Source organism: Hyposmocoma kahamanoa, unplaced genomic scaffold, assembly GCF_003589595.1.
Source record: "Hyposmocoma kahamanoa isolate Upper Pololo Valley unplaced genomic scaffold, ASM358959v1 97, whole genome shotgun sequence".
Classification (NCBI taxonomy): domain Eukaryota; kingdom Metazoa; phylum Arthropoda; class Insecta; order Lepidoptera; family Cosmopterigidae; genus Hyposmocoma; species Hyposmocoma kahamanoa.
The window spans coordinates 2,791,232-2,811,648 of NW_020655294.1; the positions used below are offsets into that span (position 1 = coordinate 2,791,232).

Below are 20,417 nucleotides of genomic sequence, written 5' to 3' on the forward strand. Positions count from 1 at the left end.
TAGACTTGTACAGATTGCTACTAAAAAGCAACTAAAGGACGTGTCTAGAAAATAAGTACGAACGTCTTCCTGAGTATACATAATTTTTATAACGCACACACTCATACGAATGCACTAGGGAAACCCTGTATCGCGGGCGCCATGGACATACACATAGACAATAAAAAAGTAACGAAAAAATAAATGTAGGTTATACAAATGTTTCCTCCGACCCGGGTATCGAACCCGGGACCTCTAGCGTGGTAGTCCAGTATAGTAGCCCTTCGGCCACCCAGGCTGTAATACATAACATTGTAGTTTTTCTTTGACTTGACCGCCAATACGTACCTACGTCAAAATGAAGCGATGGAAATTAGTTTTAAAAGGCAGTAAGTAGGGGATTGTCACGGTTTCTCTTAAATTATTTTTTTTATATTTAGAATCGTTCTCCCTCCGTAAAATGTAACTTGATTAAATTGAAACATGTCAAAGTTCATAAATGCCAGTGATGAGACGTGATCAGTAACATCGAGAATCGATATTAAAATATATCGACAGAATTATTAATTACTTTAATCTGTTATTATATTATGGTAATAACTGAAGTCTTCTCAATAATTCATCCGTAGAGGTCGCTCAACGAATTTTTCATATTTATTTCCATGGAATGTAAACGAGCGAATCTAAATTATAGTTTTACATTGGATAAAAGTTCACCAAAAATACACAATATATCCGAAAATAATACAACGTCTGTAACTCAAAACAAGACCAGTAATTTAAAAAAAATTAAAATTATTCTAAGTAACATTTTAAAACTTCCCGCTGAATTTTTTTGCGACTAGAAAAGGACTAGACAATTTTTTTCCGTCAAACGTAACTTGATCGTGTAAAGTAAATAAACATTAATCATATTTTAACTCAAAGATTTTGATTAACTCCAAGAATTTATCAATAATTTACGAATTTACAGTTACCATATGTTAACGTGTGGTAAGGTACTATTGTTTTTTGTGTTTCAAATTATATAAATAGTTTGTCACTGCTACAAATTTACGTAATTCTAATTTTGGCGACGTGTCCTTTTAATCAAGCTAAATTTATTACTATTTTATTTCGTCTTTGCCGATAAGCGAAAGAAACTTTCCTTTTTACGGAGATATATACAACTAAAACAACACTGATATGTTCATAAGAAAGAAAGAAAGAAAGAAATAAACATTTATTCGGCTATTCACAAATAATATTACAACGTTACAAATAACACAAGATATGTTAAAAAACAAAAAGAAGATAACTAATGAATCATTGCACCATTTGCACCCCAATAGACCGAGCGCGTCTGGAAGCGGTGTCCAGGTGGGAATCTGGCCACTGGCTATACCTTCATGAGCGCCGAGACCATTCGCACAGCTGCAGGCCTCCGCCTTGGTGTCCTAGTTTGCGCCCCTCATCCGTGTCCTTGTGGCAAAGACGTGTGTGCTCTGGGTTACCTCGGTCTTTCCTGCCAGCTGAGCGCCGGCCGTATCTCCCGACATGCAGCCCTCAACGACGTTATGCGTCGGGCCTTAGCCATTGTTAAAGTGTCCGCTATACTCGAGTCAAGCAGCATGTCGCGAACAGATGGCAAACGCCCGGACGGAATGACTTTCATCCCTTGGAGTATGGGCCGGGTATGGTGTGGGACGCCACATGTGCTGACACACTTGCCCCATCCCATCTTCAGCACACCAGCAAGAGGGCTGGCACTACAGCTGAGCTGGCAGAAAGAATAAAAAGTAATAAGTACCAGGATCTCGGCTGCCACTACCTATTTACAGCCGTTGGAGTCGAAACCCTAGGCCCGTGGCGTCACAGTGCCCTTCATCTGTACAAAATTTTATCTAAAAAATTAATAGACTGTCTGGGAAACCCAAGAGCTGGCAGCTACCTTGCCCAACGCATTACCATAGCTATACAAAGGGGAACGCTGCCAGCATCTTGGGCACCTTGCCGCGGGGACCCAATTTTATTCATATAATTTAAAAAACCTAGTTTTACTTCCTAGTACTTAAACTTTTATTGTACCTTATCTGTATATTATCACAGTAAATTAATCAGTTAGATAACTAATAGATTGAAGAGCTAAGTACACAATATTAGCCGAAAAGGTTAGCCAGCTCAGCTTTATTATATATAGCCGGACAAGCCTCAGCGCTGGTTTTCAGCTGGAGCCTAAGAGTTTAAGAGGAGGTAGATGGATTCAGATACTTAACATACGAATGTCAAGTAGGTATTTAAAATCAAGAGTAAAATTACAAGATGATAAAACTAATTAAAAACGAGAATATAATTATAATCAAAAATGATTCTATAAATGTGCATTGTGTTCTTAATAAAGCTAATAATAATATCTGAAAAATAATTGTACTATGCACTGATAATGACATAGGAACACGTCAAAGTGTTTTCGATCTAACCATTTGTCACCGGGAGCCTCCTCGTTCATTGTCCGGCGACATCAATATGATCGTCGTAATCGCATCGTGCTCGCGCCGACGTCGTGTCGTGTAGGGCTTTTCACGTCGCGAGGATGACGCCTCAGCCTGCATGATGTCACTCTGTTCGTTCGAGGGGTTAATAGGCCTCTGTTGAAGCAGAGTACCTAGATAAGCTTATGAAATGACATGAAGCACCAAAGGTTTGTTGTTGCTTGCCTACTGACATTCGAAATCAACTTGTTTCCTGCAACAGTGTGCTGTTAATTTACAAATTGGGCCCTAGAAAGGCAAGAGCAGGAGAGCTCCGAGGAGTACTACCACCTTATCTATTTCTACCGACAAATTGTAATGTGAACATTACTGCGTTCCGGTTTTGCAGGGTAAGGGTGCTGGTGAAATTACAGGCACATGGAACTTGTTAATTACTTTCAAGGTTTTAGTGACTCAAAGTTTTCTTTCTTGTTTTAATATGCCGCACTATGGCCACTATGGCCGCACTTAACGGAATTATTAAAATTAGAAATTATTGTTCTATATGAACCATAGATATAGGAAAAAAGGGTAGATATGTAATTACGCTATGTAAGATCGGGTACCGATGTCGCCACTTTTTAGCTTGTGTGCAATTCAAACTTTACGCTCTATTATCTACTACTATAACTTAAAGATTTTGATTGGGTAGGGCTTAAAACGTGAAAACGACGTAAAACAATTTTAAAATTTTACAAAATTAAACTTACAGTCACTTGAGTAAGAGTTATATTACAATATTTCAGTATTTATTTCATCCTGGCTTAGCCATTCACCATCAGGTGGCGTTTTAGTAAAAGTGCTACTAGTATATAACAGCTAACTATTACACGTTAGATGGGGCTAAAACTTATTTTTCGTTACACTAAGAACTCACGGAGCGGTTTTCACCCGCGTCTGCCGCGGGACCGCGGCATCTGTTGAATGTAATAGTTAAATATGTAAAATTAGTAGCACATTTCACGGCGCGTTTTGCGCCAGTAGTGGTGTCGGTTGCTCGCGGTTGCCGCGGCGGGGTACTAGTGGAACCGCGTAGGACGCGATCACCTGCGCGCTTGGCGGCCGTCGTCGCCCGCGCACTTTGGCCGTCGATTCAGGCGCAATGTGCCGTTCCGCAACCGCAACGGTTTCGTGCCCGCAACCGCGGCGGCTACGTGCCCGCATAAACTTGCAGGATCGTGAGTATTGAAATAAAACCGCTGTCTAGCAGAACCGGCGGGCGCGGATGGAAACCGCTCCGTGAATTGTTAAACTTATTAACCTTAAACTGACGATACTCAACGAGGAATGTGATCCTACCTAATCGATAGTTAGAAACCATGTGGTCATGTGGCATTTAATATTAAAAATTATTAAATTTTTCATACTATACCTACGCTGGTACTGGTATATTATTAAATTAATATATTAATATAAATTATTATTATTATTTTCTTAATGGCGACCACTAGGCTTGGACCAGTTTTCTCTTCGATATTGTAGGGACTTTTTTTCAAAAATCGTATAAGAAATTCAAACATTTCAGTAAAAATTTATTGTCGATAAACATCAGTCATCGTAAATGAATATCACTTTATTTGAGGCTAGAAATTGCTATGGAGACAAAAAGAAAGCATTGAATTATAATAGAAATAGTAACTAAAAATGCAAATAGCCGGTGGGATGTTTTCTCACTGGTTTTAAAATTTTTATTTTCTCTCCAATTTTTACAAGGTGTATCGCTACAACTTGGCATTTTCACGTTTTACGAGAGATCTTGTATGTACAACGATCGCCATGTCACTGTGGCGATGTTTGTAGGCGTGTCACCTCGATATGATCAAAATGATCATATCGAGGCGACACGAACCAGGCCCCCATACCAAATCTCCCCTTTTTTTCTATATCTATGATATGAACAAGACTTAGACATTCCTGACAATCCCGACGTTAAAAACAAAAAAAAATACAATATTATATAGCTAAATAATACTTTATTTTTAAAGTGACTCGAACCATCCTTGACTCAATTTGCAAAGCAATCCTTATACCGTTTGGCCACCGCGGCGTTACTAAAGGTGGTTGAAATTTGTGTTTTGTATTTAAGTCAGAACCATACGTTAAAGATCAAATTATCTTAAAAACTTTTTTAAAATGTCTTTAACTAATGAGACGAACAGGGAGTCATACCAAAATAAATTTTACGGCTCACGGGTTAAAGTTTGTGCTCTGAACCTTATGGTCGACAAAGTCGGCTTCGGTCGGTCAGGTATCTTGTGCATATGACTGTACGGGATAATATATATGCTTCTATAATATGATTCCATTTGATCTTCTTTGTTATTTAACTTAAAGAAAAAAAAATTCTTCTACTTCTTAAACTTCTTCACTTCTTAAAAATACTACTGCTTTCAGATGCTTACTAGGATGATAAAAATCCGTGGTAGTGATCCGTCAAGCTCTGTCTGGCAACTGTCAGGTTTCATAAGAGGTTCGGTTTCATGAACGCGTCTTGTGATTGATGATAACAATGAGAATCAAATAAAATTTTCACTGTTGTACTTCGGGAAATGTTAATTCAAATTTATAACACTTTCAACAAATTATGTACTTTAAAAAGTTATAACACAAAGTGGTAACGAAATCGAATTTTCAAAATCGCTAAATACATATAGGGTAAAAGCCGGATAGTTGCCCCACTTTTAGAAAAAGCTCAATTATAAAATAGTATGTACTTAATAAGAAAAATGCTACATGTATATCAAAATATAGGTCTTTGAACTATAATAGTAGCCTATTTTTGTGAACATATTTATTAATGGTTTTGAGTAATTCCTGTTTTATTTGACCTCTCAAAAAGAGGATAGTTGCCTACTCTGGCGGATAGTCGCCTAAAGGAAATAATACTTCAGAGGATACTTGCCTTGTGCGGGGATAGATGCCTCACAATGTTTCTTTTAAATAAAAACAAATTTATATCAATTAACGTAATCAGTCTTTATTATTTACTGCAATCTTTTGTTAAGAACTAATCAACATTATTAATTTTTTGTTTTAAAACTATGAAAATATAACAAAAATAACCTCCAAATCTTAAATTAGTTAGTTGTTATTAATACAAAATTATTATTTAGCTTAAAAATATAACAATATGGCAATCAACTTTGGCATTAGCATTAGTTAATATTAGTCATCACAAGTAAGGGTTTTCATCTTTCCACATCTCATGCAATTGTTTTCGAATGTTGTACAAGTTTCATGCAACCACATTCGACATATCTGACATTGAATCCAATCTGATTTCGATTTAGTAAAATTGTAATTCTCGAAACATTCTACGCAATAATCATTATCAGAATTTTGTTTATTTATATTTTTTATTTTTAAATTAGCATTTTCGACTTTTATTTTCTTTTCAGTATCTCTCGATCTTGATTTGGTTGGTAGTCCTTTGGTGGCTTTTCCTTTGAGTGATTTCGGATTAATATATATATTTTCTTCATTTTCACTGTCAGAACTGTAAATTTGTATTCTTCTCTTCCTTAAAGCTCTTCTTTCGGTCAGTTTAATATAATCTGTGTTACCTAGAAATGAAGACATAAAAAGTTAACCATTTATTTCATTTTATTTAATAAATCATTCAAAAAAATATCTGACACGGGTGGGCCTTGAACCCACAACCTCAATATTTATTTTATTCAAGCTTAATTATAGCCACAAAGAGTTAAAAAATATAAAAAGAAAAAAATCTCCCTTTGCTCGTAAAATAATTTATAGTTGCGGATAGTTGCCCCAGGGCGACTAGTTTCTAGGGCGACTATCCTTTTTGATACGGATACTTGCCCTTTTTATTTGGAAAAAAAATAAAAAAAATTTAGCAATAAAAATGTTATAAATAGTGTAATGTAAACTCTAATGCACGCAAGGAAACAAAAAGTTGACTGAAAAGACAATCAGTAATAAAAATATTCAATAGAAATTACTTACCAATATAGTTTCAACGCCTATCGAAGTTTCGCCGCGGAAGATTTTCGCTCACACGGACAAAACGCGTGCGTCTAAACTGACGGTTGACGTGGCACTGAGGTCTGCGGGATGGGTACTTACAATTGTAGTAGCTCGCTACTGCCACAAACGCCCGTAACATAGTTAATTCGAAACCGTGGCAAGTATCCCCGTGGCGCAACTATCCGGCTTTTACCCTACGAGTATTGTTAAATACATAACACTTATATGTTTTTATGCCGCTTCGTAAAAAGCTGGCTTGTAATACACAAGCCAGCTACGATTTTAAATGGGAATTGTGAAGAAAATAGATTTTTTTTGTACCAAGTGACAAGTCAGTCCCATGATTTCAGCCTTACCCATCAAAACCGAAACACAGTAATACTAACATTACCGCTTGGCGGCAGAAATAGTTAAGGTGGCAGTACTTCCCTGGACGAGCTTTTTCACAAAAATCTCTACTGCTAGTAAAAATGAAAAATTGAATGTAAGGACGATAGTCAAATAATGAAAAAATTTTAAATAATGACTTGGTTTATTGAGCACGTTTATTATTGTTCGTACATATAATTGTTATAATTATTTTATAATACAATTAAAGATAACTCTAAGCTACGGATATACTCGAGTTACGTATACTCATCCAGACATCTATATACAATACATTTGCAAGTAAATAATGTATTCACTAACTATTGAACACTAAGTTCGAGTACTATTTTCCTATTATGTAATTAATTTCGAAATATAATTAAAAACAAGCTTAATTATGAAATTTATGTACAGGATAGACAGTTCTTTAAAATTCTAGAAGGACTTAGACGTAAATGTGTAAGCTATTAAGGCTATGAAATGCAATTTTGGTTTCAAAATTACTATATTACGTATAACTGCATAATGAATACTAACTGTCCAAAGTTACGAAAAATAACAATTTGTATTATTTAGTGTATCCATGCGTAGGTACTTATAACACTTTTTTCTTTGGTCAGTTTCCAAAATGTTTTACTTTTTGAGCACTTTTTTATTAATGGTGCGTTTATTTTACACTACGTACGTGAAACTGAAGTTACAATATATCAGCGGTTGAAAGGTAAAAAGATCTAAGCGACAATCAAGCGTGTCACTTAAGTGTTATTTTTTCAGTCAGCCGTGACCATGGGACCTGTAAAGGGCCCGAGAAGTTAGCTTGTTTGAAACCACAAATATGCACGATTTTGATCCGCAAAATAATACTTTCATTTCCAATGTTATCTTTTGTTGCATTTCTCTGGCTATTATAAAAGTAGCTAAAACCGGAGTACTTATGTGTACAGCAATACATACATACAAATGAATTTCTGAATTTGCACACTTTTTAAGGGACCTAGAAACGCTTCGCTTCGGTGCCCGCCGACGCGACTTGATAAAGGCGAAACACGTGGACACGGTGGAGAAAGCCTTTTCTGAGCGGCTCAAACTGACTCAAAACGTATGGTGACTCTTAATACTCCTATGAACAATTTAAAAATTGTCGCGGAGCCCGTTTTACTTTTCTAACAACGTTATGGTCGATTACAATTAAGTTTGAATGAATGAATATGAGATATGAGGTTGCGAAAATATCCGTTTATTCATAACTATACAGGGTGAAACTTCGAGATTGTTCAGTCAGGGCAAATACCTTAACCGTAATTTTTTTATGATACTAAGTAACGGAACGAACAAGCCGTGGACCTGCTGGCAAGCGACACGCCTGTCCATAACAGTTGCAGTGCCACTTAGAGCTTTAAAAGGCAAAGATCTGAGGGGCACTGTCGCTGCGCCCGACACCCTGAGACACAAGCTCTCAGCTTGGCGGCAAACATAGGTAAGGTGGCAGTACTTCCCTGGACGAACTCTTTCACATGGAGCTCCACTGCTACTGTTACAACTACAGAAAAATGATTCTAGAAGACTATCTATGAATTTTGAAGATTATTTCGATTGGTATTCACAGATTTTAGATAAATGGTACAGTCATCACGATAAAAAGCAATTTTCAAGAATTTTTTCATACCATTCGATCCTATTTCTAATAAGGATCAAAAGTCCCTATGACACTAACTGAGGTAAAAGTACTAGAATTGTCAGAAATTGCAAGAAAATTTACCATACCTAGACCCCATACCATAAATAGAGACTTGATCCTTACCAAAAATAGCATGGAAAATGTTTCGTGAAAATATTGTCAAAATTCATGGACAGTCTTCTTGGACCGTTTTCCTGTAGCTATAACGGTTAAGGTAGCTGGCCTTGCTGACCCCTCTCAAATTTCCCCCCTGTATAGTTGCACTAAGCTACAGTTTAGATAATTTTGACAGATTAATAACTTACACCTTGTATATCGTTATACCTATACATAAAAGTACAAATAAATAAATGTTATTGTAAAGAAATGGTTAAATACCAGAATTCAAAACATTTTATTGTTTAATATTAATAATGCTTTTGTACACGCCTACACCTTAAGTGCTACATTTAAGTTACAGTCGCTAGGAAAAATGTTAAGATAGATTTTGGTAATTACTATTCGCTAAAGAAAACAGTATATTAATTACGTAATATTAAGGTATCAGTTTGCAAATACTAGCCAGTAGGTACTACATATATTTACATATAACTATCTATTGTGATGCTTACGTACAAATTTATTAGCCGCGTTAAACGCTTCGTATTCTGAAAAGTTTCATACGTATTTAATTTTTAATTACATATCAATTGATTTGGAAAGTAAAAAAAAACAGTACACAAAACGTGTTGAATTTTGTTACAAGCATTTTTATGTGAATATGTCATTCATTCTTTCATTTATTCATTATTTCAGTATTTACAACAAAAATCATATTCAATAATAAAATCATAAGTTCTTTGCAAAATTTCAATCTACTTGTGATTGAAGCGAAACATGGTTTGCATAAATCTCCATTTAAACTTTTACGGCATTTTAACAGAGTAATCTTGCAAAAGGTTCGTTCAAAAAAGTTTTCGTTGAACTTCTCACTGTCATTTTAATAAACAATCGCGTACTGTCCGCTTATTATTATAACGACGCCAGTATTTGTCTACAATACTGTCCAGTATTTCAGGTACCCCTAGTCGGAAAATCCTTCGTTATTCGTATTATCTGAAGCTGGAGAAGTTCCAGGGGAGGGAACGTGCATTTGTCTTCCGTATATCAGTTCGGAGTGGGGCATAAACGACGACAGATAGTCTGGAGGAGGTCTGATAACAGTCGGTAAGTATCCGGTACCACTGTACGGTGGAGTAAGGAATCTTCTAGAAGGCGAGAATTTGAAACTATGGTTTGATAACGGTGAGAATGCAGATTTCGACTGATAATTTTGCAAGTAAGGAGGAGATTCCTGTGTCAAGCTATAAGGTGTGGCGTTGTCGCCTCCATTGACCATTAGCTCCATGGCAGCGACAACGTCTCCTTTACACCGCGAAAGAATTGTTTCAATTTCTTGTCGACTGCGTCGTGGGAACACCTTTATCAAGACATCAACTGGGGATTTCTGGAATGGTGTAGAATCTTCTGGAACATTCTCCGGAGTCTTTCTGTCACGTCTGAACATTTTATACTTGAAATCTGGGTTATCCCATTTTTCTTCTTCCTCCTTTTTGACCGGGACTTCCTCTCGAGGTTCTTTCATGGAGAGATTTTCAGGTGTGAGGGATGTTTCGGATTGGTCTTCGAGTTCCTCTTCGACGTTAAGTTCGTGTTCCGAGGGTGACCGAGGGGGCGGAGTGTGCAGCGGTGGAGTGGGCGCAGGGGTTTTGGTTTCCGCTGGAGTCTCTGTTGATGGTGGCGATGGGCTGGAACATACTTCTGTGATGCGAGCGCGTTTTTGAACTGTGGACAAAGGAAAAGAGAGGGTCAAATTTGGGGTTATAGTGGCACTTGATCAACCACTGTGTGTACAATAATTAAAAGATGATACACTAACAATTGAACTTCTTGACAAGTTTTCAACGTGGAAAAATAAATAAGCCTCAATCAATAACGTTTCCTGCAACTTATCAATGAACAAAGCGACGATTGTATTCAAAAGCATGTATTTTCGAGATATGGGTCGTGTCGATGAAGCTGGTACTATCAATAATTCACAATGCACAATAACGCGTGCACGAGTACAATGCTGCGCGGGCGCGTAACGGCAGGCCAATGTTATCAACAGACGCGTTAATCATCACCGAACAGCACCGTGTGCATCGAACGCTGCAGTGTTAATTGTTCGGTATGGTCGAGATGACAAGTGAGTTGAATTGGTGATTGAATTTTGTTGAAGTAAATTGATGGCGGCTTTTATGATTCGAAGTAAAATTTGTTTACAAGTTTTTAAATTTTATCGGTATTGTCTGAAATCATCTTATACGTATTATTATTTTATTGAGCTAAGTTCTAAACTTGTGACGACTACGCTATTTGACTTAAACAAATCACGAACTGCTGTCCATTTAGCAGTAATATTTTATTTTCGATGAAACCTACAAAGTAACCCTTTTTGACATCTGATTAAAAAATAAAATATGTTCATTTCAATAAAATAACCAAGGCCGAAAGTTTCAACGATCCCCTGCATCAAACCACTCACAAAATGCAATAATTGCTACCAAATTATACTTGCACAAACAACAGAACAATAGCCCAAAGAGTTCATGTACCATTATTTACAAGCAGATGTCTCTATTAATACCATTTTCAATTTCAATGCCGCCTTCCATCCCTTCTAGTCACACACAATAACATATCTCCATCCCGCTCACTCCCACATAATGAGATTCAAAATGGCCAGTATTATTTCCTTTATTGTAATTCATAAAGTGTTTGTATTGCTTCAAAGATGGCGTATTATTTTAATGAAATTTTTTGGTTTGTTTTGTGCGAGGGCGGCTTTGTGTGCTTCAAAAAACGAGGTATATTTTTTCGTTTCTTTGTGACTTTTTCATTGAAAGCGTTTTACATTGGTTTTTGTGTTCATTGAATCGGTTCACTTTACGCTGTGTCTGCTCAATGTAATGTTAACAATCGTTTTGTACTACTTTTCATTTCATCTTTATCTCATTATCGTTTGGCCAGATAGCTTCTGTGATACCACCTCAACATTTCAAATTTCACGGAATCTTTTATACTGTACACCAATTCCATTGTTGTATGTTATACCGTCATATTATTTTACATCAAATACATTTTCAAGGCGGTTATGGAGTGGAATTCCCTGCCTGCTGACTTGTTTCCTGAACGGTATAATTTGGGCCTTTTCAAGACGACAGTGAATAGGCATTATGTAGGTGTGTATGCTCTATCGTCGGCCTATCCCACTAATCTCAACCCAGCTTTCCTCCTGGTGGGGACAAGCAACCTCATCGTCACTTTTCATCAGGTAAGATGGCGGTCAAATGAGCATTTATTTTTTTTAATAAAAAAGAGAAAGAGATATTAAAAGGTGTAACCAAACTTCAGTGTTATTGACCCATTACGATCTGTGACTTGTCCTTTACAGATATTGTGCCCTGTTTTTGCTGTAATCTACAAATCATACCTCTCGTTATTAACATTAGGTAAACTTATTTTCAGTTATAGACTCTAAAACTCGAGCTATTACTCATGTTAAACTCGTTATATATATTAAAAAGTATACATATGCATAATAAGTAACTGTTCTTTGAAAGCAGAATAAGTAAACATCAGATCGATACCTCCAACGAACACTATGTCAATTTAATTTTTGGACCCGTTTTTGTTTTATTTTTCCACAAAATTAGTTTTTTTCTAAGTTCGTTTTTTGTTTCTATATTTCTTCACGAAATTCGGGGAGCATAATATTAGTAAATAAATGTGGCTGTTTACAAAAATAACAGAAAATGACCAAAACATAAAGTTGGCGTAGTGTTTATTCGAGGCATCGAGATATGACAGTTAGTCGGGAGAATGACGGTATACATTTGAAACATACAAATCTATAAAAGCAGCCCCTAAATCACTATCAAAACTTCACTAGACCGAAAAATTTCGACCAACCGTAACTCTCTCGAACTGGTATCGAATCAATTTTAAGCACTCCCCGCGCCGCCCCACCCTCCGCACCGTCATCGCCCGCTGTTTAAAAAACAATAACTTGGACCATTAAATTCATACACGCCACTGAAACCGTTCTAATTGCATCACCACAATGACTTGTGCGCCCGACTGTACGTGTACAGTACACCATGCGATTATTGTTGCTCAAAATGTAGAGACAGAAAAAATGTGCTAGAAATTTTAATAGCGTACGTAGGCATTGAAGTTTCTTTTCTACAAAATGCAATAGTGCTTCCGATAAAGAATATCATAAGATTGAGAAAGAAAAACATATAAATATAGGTTTTTACATTACAAATTTAGAACACGTTTACTTCTTTCTTTACATACTTAAAATTTCTGCAAAGAGAAACAAATTATGCTACCTTCTTTGATAAAATCAGCCAAGTGAAAACTATGAGCGAGTATCCTTCCACAACTACATATTACTAAATTTACTATAATTCCTTTTCTTTACATACACACACCATATTCTGTTGCTCTCTTTCATCGTGATCGGGTAACAAACGGCAAATAAAATACCTTACTGTGTAAGTAAAAAGGAAAAAAGAATTGAAAAAATACATCTCATTATTTTCTCACGCATATTATTTTCAACTGTTTACTCTAGTGCACCAGGCAGTGCGTCTGTGTGCTCTCTGTGCTTTGACTTGTGGACGGAAAATGTTTCAAAGGAGCCCGTGCCATGACTCGTCGCCAGAACAATCAAAACAAAAGAAACGGCTTTGTGGTATCAAAAAATACTCTTTAAAAAAATTCAACGGTCGTGTTTGTTTTAAGATCTCACAAGGTCAAGTATCGCTTTGACGTCTGCAAGTTATAAGCGTGTTTTTTTTATATTTGGCTAAAGGACACTATAAAAGATTTGCAACAAAGACTTACAAAAATTCGTTGATTGGCTTATTTGACAAAAGCGGTGGCCCCGTGTGGCAACAGACGCTGGTTCGAATCTTTCGAAGGATATAATAACCAACTCACTAGTTGGTTATTTTACAAAGATATGAAAATAATCCACTGAGTATTGTCATAAAACTCATATGTATGTGTTACATATAAATATTCAATAAAACAAGTATTAACACTATAAGAAATCTTAAATCTGGTTACACCCGTCAGTGTCCGGCACGACATTAAAAGACAAAAGCAAAAAAAAAACTTAATATTATCCAAAGTCACACACAATCATAAACCCTCTGTTATGTGTTCAGAAACCGCAAATTATAGCCAGCATAAAGATAGACTGTTTTGTTAGCACAAATTTCTTATCTGTGAAAATGTTATTTATTGCATTAATAACATCGAATTCGATTTTATTATTACATTCAAATTTCGAACATCCTTGAAAAACAAAACAATTTGATTCGACCTCAATTAATATCAATCGAGATGAAGTTTTATTCGAAATGAAATGTCAATATCAAACAATTTTCACAAATTTAACAAACAACGTTACTTAATATCTAACGATATGATAGTTGGGGCCGACTCTAGTTTGACTATTAATTAAATAAAAACTGCGGTAGTATGACATGCGTGAGAAAAGTTTTCATTTGCCACCATTTCGCCAGTCGTAACATGCGGTTCTTGAACACATCATAGAGACCTTGTAATATCTGTATAGATAAGGCAGTCTGTGTAACTGTAAATAATTAGGCATTAACACACTCGTATTTTAATACCTGTCACATAAACATAAACTACTATAGTCCATAGGTAAATTTTTTACACTTTGAAACGTAATTTTGTAAGCTACTGCTTGTTCTCCGTGCCGACTTCCCTGAGAAGGAGCAAAAAACTCTAGGAAATGCTCCATTTTATTTAATGATCGAATGTCTACGTTTTTTATATAAGATTAAATCTAATGACAAGAATAGAACAACATGCACATGAACTACAACTCTATGTAGATGAAAAGTTACGAGTGATAAAAACACATTTTCATAGAGCGTGAAACATTATTATCGTCTGGGTAATATTGCTATGCAACATAATCTAAATTTGTTCTGTTCTGGGTGCTCTGGGTACTGCCCCAGAGTGCCCTACCGTTGCTCCGGTAACACAGGAAATTCCCTAATTTAAGACCAGACACATTATTATTATTACTATTATTGCAGTGATTTAAGTATTTTTAGTGGTACAATCTCGCAATATGATCTTTTATTATCTCACGTGAGCTCTACTTTAACTCCTATGGTAACCAAAGGTCCCGAAGTTAACCCTTCTCATGTGCGAACGTTGTATCGCGTCAGACCAAGGCGGACCATAAATCGCGTAACGCGTTGATTTAGTGCCCGCGACTGTCCCCGACACTGTCACTGTACACGACTGTACTTTATTGTACTGCACGTACAGTGCTATGAATAACTTGTGGTAGTAATTCATGGTTATGGTGAGCAATGAATGAATAGGTTAGTCAATTATCTAACATCTTCGTCATCGGAAGTACAGCGAAATAGTGCAACACGAACGTGAATACCGTTGACCATTTAATAAGTAGACTCATAGGACAGCTGTCAAACCCAGAAATTTTAGATTAGAAATTGTGGACGTTTGACATAAAAGTGCGAGTCAATAAATTTTTCGTTTAATAAGCCATACTGCCAGATCTTAGATTATAATTTTTCTCCGATACTTTACATAATTTTCTAACATATTTTCGCAGGAAATCCTTATATCTTTACGGTGACCATTTTGAAAGTTCCGTCCATCAATAATAAAACATCTTTTTTTAACAACCGCGACTTAAGTTACTTGTCAGCCATTACTAACGTTATAATAACATACGTTCGTGTTTATTCATCAATTTCATAGTTTATTTTAATAAAATACAATTTTCAACAAAAAAGGTATTTGTTCCACTCTTTCCAACTGGGCGAAAATAATAACTTAACCGCCGGCAGTTGAAATCTAAAAATTAAAAACAAACCCTCGTTCGTCCATTACGAACAGAAACTCAAACGAATTTAAAACGAGAACGAAAACAAAACTCGGAACAAAAATAAAAACTTGGTAATAGCGTTATAATAACTGAATCGCGGTAATTAGCGGCCAGTCGCATTCGCATTTTTTTCTCAACTGTAGTTACAAACAGAAACGGGGGAATGGCGCCATTTTCACTGTAAATTTGCGGAAGGATTCTTTTCAATGAGTTAAAGGTTATAAAAAGGGAGAGGGTCAAGATATTTATAAAGCCTAAACAAACATTAAACATTGCGTCGACGCGATAACGATTCATAGCGATTGTTCGCTTTAATTTTCATATTGGCTCTAGCTAAAACTGAAACCACATCACAGATGATGGTTTCAGGATGGCCAGGCATCTTCTTATCGTATCGATGGCATACACTATAATGCTTGCCATAGCGGTGAAAAGATTTGTCAATCAGCGTAAGACACGCGCCGATTGTTGCCCAGAGTGCGCCAGACATACTGGATAGGAATGGTACATCGTGCGGGGATGATCTTTTCATGGAACCCGCGTCAGGCATCAAGAACTTTGGCAGAAAATGCGGTGTTAGAAATGTGACTATGGGACCAGTTTCAAAAGTTACTCTGAGAACTCCCCGTTATCTTCCATCGAGAAGCTTGGTCAAAAATAACCTCTTCTAAAACATCTAACACTTTCAGGTAGCTGTGTGATTGTGACCTTACCATTTTACCGACAAGAAGCTCGTGTTCTAATTTCTATTACAATCTGGAAATGAAATTAATAGATTGTGTGTCAGAAAAATCGTACCATATATAATAACCCGCGTCTGCCGCGGTGGCGTACTCCGGTCGCGGAATGACGCGGGCGGATTTCATTTCGCGCGGAATGCCGCTAATCCGATGACAATGTCCCTCTCGCTTTATTAAATACTGTCTATAAGATATTCAGGGCTGTCGGCGCGCGGCCTTGGAAGATGACTCACAAAAGTATTGAGAAATTTCTATGTTTTAACAAAAAGATGAATACTAGTAGCTAGATAACAGCATCACTAGCCCATTATACATGCCATTACTGAGCACGAATCTCTGTTAAGGAGAGGGTTGAGACCATAGTGTACCACGCTGACTTTATGCAGATTGAGGACTTTATATAAGTTTTCCAGGGGCTATAAGACTTCTTCGATCGTTAGCAAGAAGTATTGTTGCCAAATATTAACAAATAGAAATTAAAACGCGGCAGGGATACGAATCCTCGATCTCTGAACTGACAAGAAATATATAGCACTAAATTCTGCTCACTTTTAGCTCTAGAAGGACTCCAACACCCACGCCAACAAAAAAAATCCTAGTTTAGTCATATCTTTACATATCTCTTAATACGAAACCCAAGCAAAAATAGTGAGAGATATAACATTAATGGGTACAAGGAATAAAAATAATGTGACTGTTCTTGACAGACGCTTTCACAAATTCATTTAAGAGGCAATATTTTTTCGGTTGATTTTCAAAATTTGCCATTTACGAAGTTTCAAACTATTGTGAAACAAAAACTTTGTGTATTATACAGCTGCAGCGTACTTGAATGACTAAACCAGAGTAACTATTTCAGGTTGTCTCTACCTATGATATTTAAAATAAATGTTGTAAATCATAAATGTATAACTGTTTATTTACAAAGAGCAAACCCAGGAGTTCCCTACTCATTATTTTCAAAGGAATTTACCATATAAATAAGTAGTATTTTTTAATCAATTTGACAATTTCATTTGTCATTTGGTTACCTAAGCAGTAATTTATTGAATTATAATCTGTATTTGAAGCCCCCAGGAAGTTAAATAAAAAGTCATAATTAAATTTTTCTTTAAAACGCCAAGTGACAACCCTACAAACAAGATCACCGACACCGTATGATTGCACTGCAATAGAATACTAATTCCTCAATCGAATGTATAACCCTGCACAACTGTATACTAATTACTTGCAACCCCAACACCCTTCACACGAAATTAAACCTTTAAATGTCGATAAACAAGGGTGAAAATGCTTCAACCTCGTCACATAATACCGACTTTAACAATTGGTTTTATTATTGCCACCCGCTGATTCAAAGTTATTGCGAATTTTATAACATGGGGTATTGGAATGAGATTTTAATGCTAAAAGTTTTAGAGTCGTTTATCGAGTGTTCACTATGACGCAGTATTCCTCAAAATTTTGGTTTACTATCGAAATCAATTGTTCTAAATTGCGTGTTACACGCGAGTATGAAATATCAGTATGTTACTTATCATTTTCATAAATTCATTTAAATTCCATCGTTGGGCCCGGGTTTCTCCCACGGAGAAACTAGTGGACATTTTTCAAGGATACGTGAAAATGCTGCTTTTTCATATCACCTCTCCTTCTTCCCATGTGTTCGAGCTAGCGAAGTGACTCTTCTTTAGTCTTTTTTAATAGTGGTAGAGCTCCTTGTGAAGAAAGCAATGTCACCTTACCTATTTCGATTTAAGAATTACTTTTATTTGCCGTTGTTGATTGATTTTAATTTAATTAATTCTGAATTTTCTATTTGCTTGCGTATAACGTACACATACAAAAATGAACACATCTCAGCTAAAAAACAATCATAATAATGTTTAGGCTATGCATAGTCCCACTGCTGGGCACAGGCCTCCTCTCCGATGCGAATAAGGAAATTACCACGCATCATTAAATTGCTTTGCAGACGTATGCACTTATCCTGACGATGTTTTCCTTTACCAAAAAAGTTATGGCAAATTTCGAATTAAATAAACCGAGACTCATTCCCACGACCATCTGCTTGAGAGGCGGTAGGTCCAACCATTAGCTACCACAGCTTAAAAACAATAAGTTTATTTAAAAAAATAATCCTATTTCTATAACGACTTACATTTTTTAAAGTAGCAACATTTTTCGTCCTTCTGGACAGGTTAAGGCATCTAGAACTGTACTCAATGCTCAAGTCAATGCTTTAAATTATACTAAAATCCTGAGTATAATTTAAAGCACTAGAAATCATACTCAAGTCTTTGAGATTAGGGTCGTATTTCCAGTGCTTGAAATCATACTCAAGTCTTGACTTGAGCATTGAGTAGAGTTCTGGAATACGACCCTAAAACATACTGCCGGATTTTAGACTACATTTTAAAATGATTTTAAGTTTTAATTATTTTTTTTATTATCCTTGTGTATGTGGACGTGGAACCTGCAGGCCATTCCAAAATTCATTAATAGTTTTAGAATTCAAACTAGGAACAAACACTGGCCACTTAAAAAAAGCAAACGACTGTCGACCTTTCACGTGAGCAAAGTTGACAGACCACTCTTCATTTTTGTTTTTTACTGATTTACGTGCTCTGTTTGGCATCGACTCTACACTGGACAGCCTTTATCGACAGTCAGCTGCGTAAGACGGTGAAAACGTTGAAAATTTCAATAACTACGTTTTTTACTAAGCAACAGTACGAATTCTGTAATATTATAGCTGTTATTGTATGAAATAAACAAAATCACTTCCTGCGCAGTCTGTACCTATCTAAGATCTTAATATTGTGATCAAATGCTTATACACAAATTCAGCAAGATCAGACGCTATTTCATTTCCACCTCACCAGTCGCAGCTTCAGGTATTTCTTCATTTCCTGAAGAAATACCTAAAGTCACGAACACGACTTACCTGTATTTTTCAACCCCGGGCTCAGATGTTACTACCCCCTTCTGACGACAATTCAGCCCAGGAATGAAGTTTTCTACGCTTTATGGTTCGCCTAATTTCGCCAGGCAAAACCTCTGTCTATAGCCACGGCCAATCAATCTAGCTAATAGAGTGACCCCACAATTATAACAAGAGCCCTACCGACGGGGCAAATAATGCACTCTAATTATCTCGGCCACTCGACGCCCGAGGGTTAACAACACAATTACTGTGTTTGTTGCTCGTGGCGTGTCGAGCCGCGGTTCTGTCGTGTCGGTGTCGTGTCGTGGGGGCTAATAGGAGGCTATCTTGATTCCATTAACAATGTTTGTTGATAGTTAGAGATTAAAGCATGACAGAAACATAAGTCGTGTTTTGTGAAGAGGGAGGGACGTCACAATTAAGTTCACAGCAGCGGTGGTAATTTTAATAATCATTTGGTCATGTTTAATAGCAATATCTTTTGATGACAGTAAAGGAAAATATTGTCATGAAATCTACATCTTAAACAAGATTCACAACCTTTGGAAAACGTGTGAGGTTGCAGCACTTGGCCAGCGGCAGACGATGTCAACGCTGACCTTAGAGAAGTGGGTCGTATTAATAAGTTCATGATGATGTCCTAAAGATAATGAATTAGTGGTAATTCTTGTTATTAAGAATCTTCTATATTTTGTATCCCTTATATCTCTTATTACTTTTCTATTTCACCAACGAAATGTAAATCCATTCCCGAGAACCCCATTGACTGTTCGATTATTAAAAAAGAAAACGATACACCTGAAAAGAGATCGCAAACACAATGAGGAAGCCAAGCCCTCTTTAAAAAATGAGAGAGAACAATAAAACTAAACTTAGAACAATTTGAAGAAGCCATTGCAACTTGACACGAGTAATCATTCAATTGGAAAAAGAAATTAAAAAAAAGAAACGGAAAATTTAATAAAAAGGCAGGAAAGGTGGTTGGCGTCGTGTTGTGTTACCCGCGAAAACGGAGCAGTGTATCGGTTTCATCGAAGTTAAAGGGAAGAGATATGTTACAGAGATATAGAGACACTAGAAGTGAACCATACGATAAACTTGGAGTAGCTATAATATTATGAAATCAGACACGGATATGCCAAAACTAATACGAGTAAGAGAATATTGTTGTTCTTGCATTCCTCTCGCGACAATGTTATCTGATGCAGACATTGTG

General features: G+C 36.4%; 1 protein-coding gene across 1 annotated transcript in view; it reads right to left on the reverse strand.

Annotated features, from left to right (window-relative positions):
• Positions 1-9,329: 9,329 nt before the first annotated feature.
• LOC113238623 (doublesex- and mab-3-related transcription factor A2) overlaps positions 9,330-20,417 on the reverse strand; it is a 32,785-nt gene continuing 21,697 nt past the window's right edge. Inside the window, exon 4 of the mRNA XM_026475450.1 lies at positions 9,330-10,347. Within this exon, the coding sequence (XP_026331235.1) occupies positions 9,587-10,347 (761 nt within the window). The 3' untranslated portion in view covers positions 9,330-9,586. The remainder of the gene's footprint in view (positions 10,348-20,417) is intronic.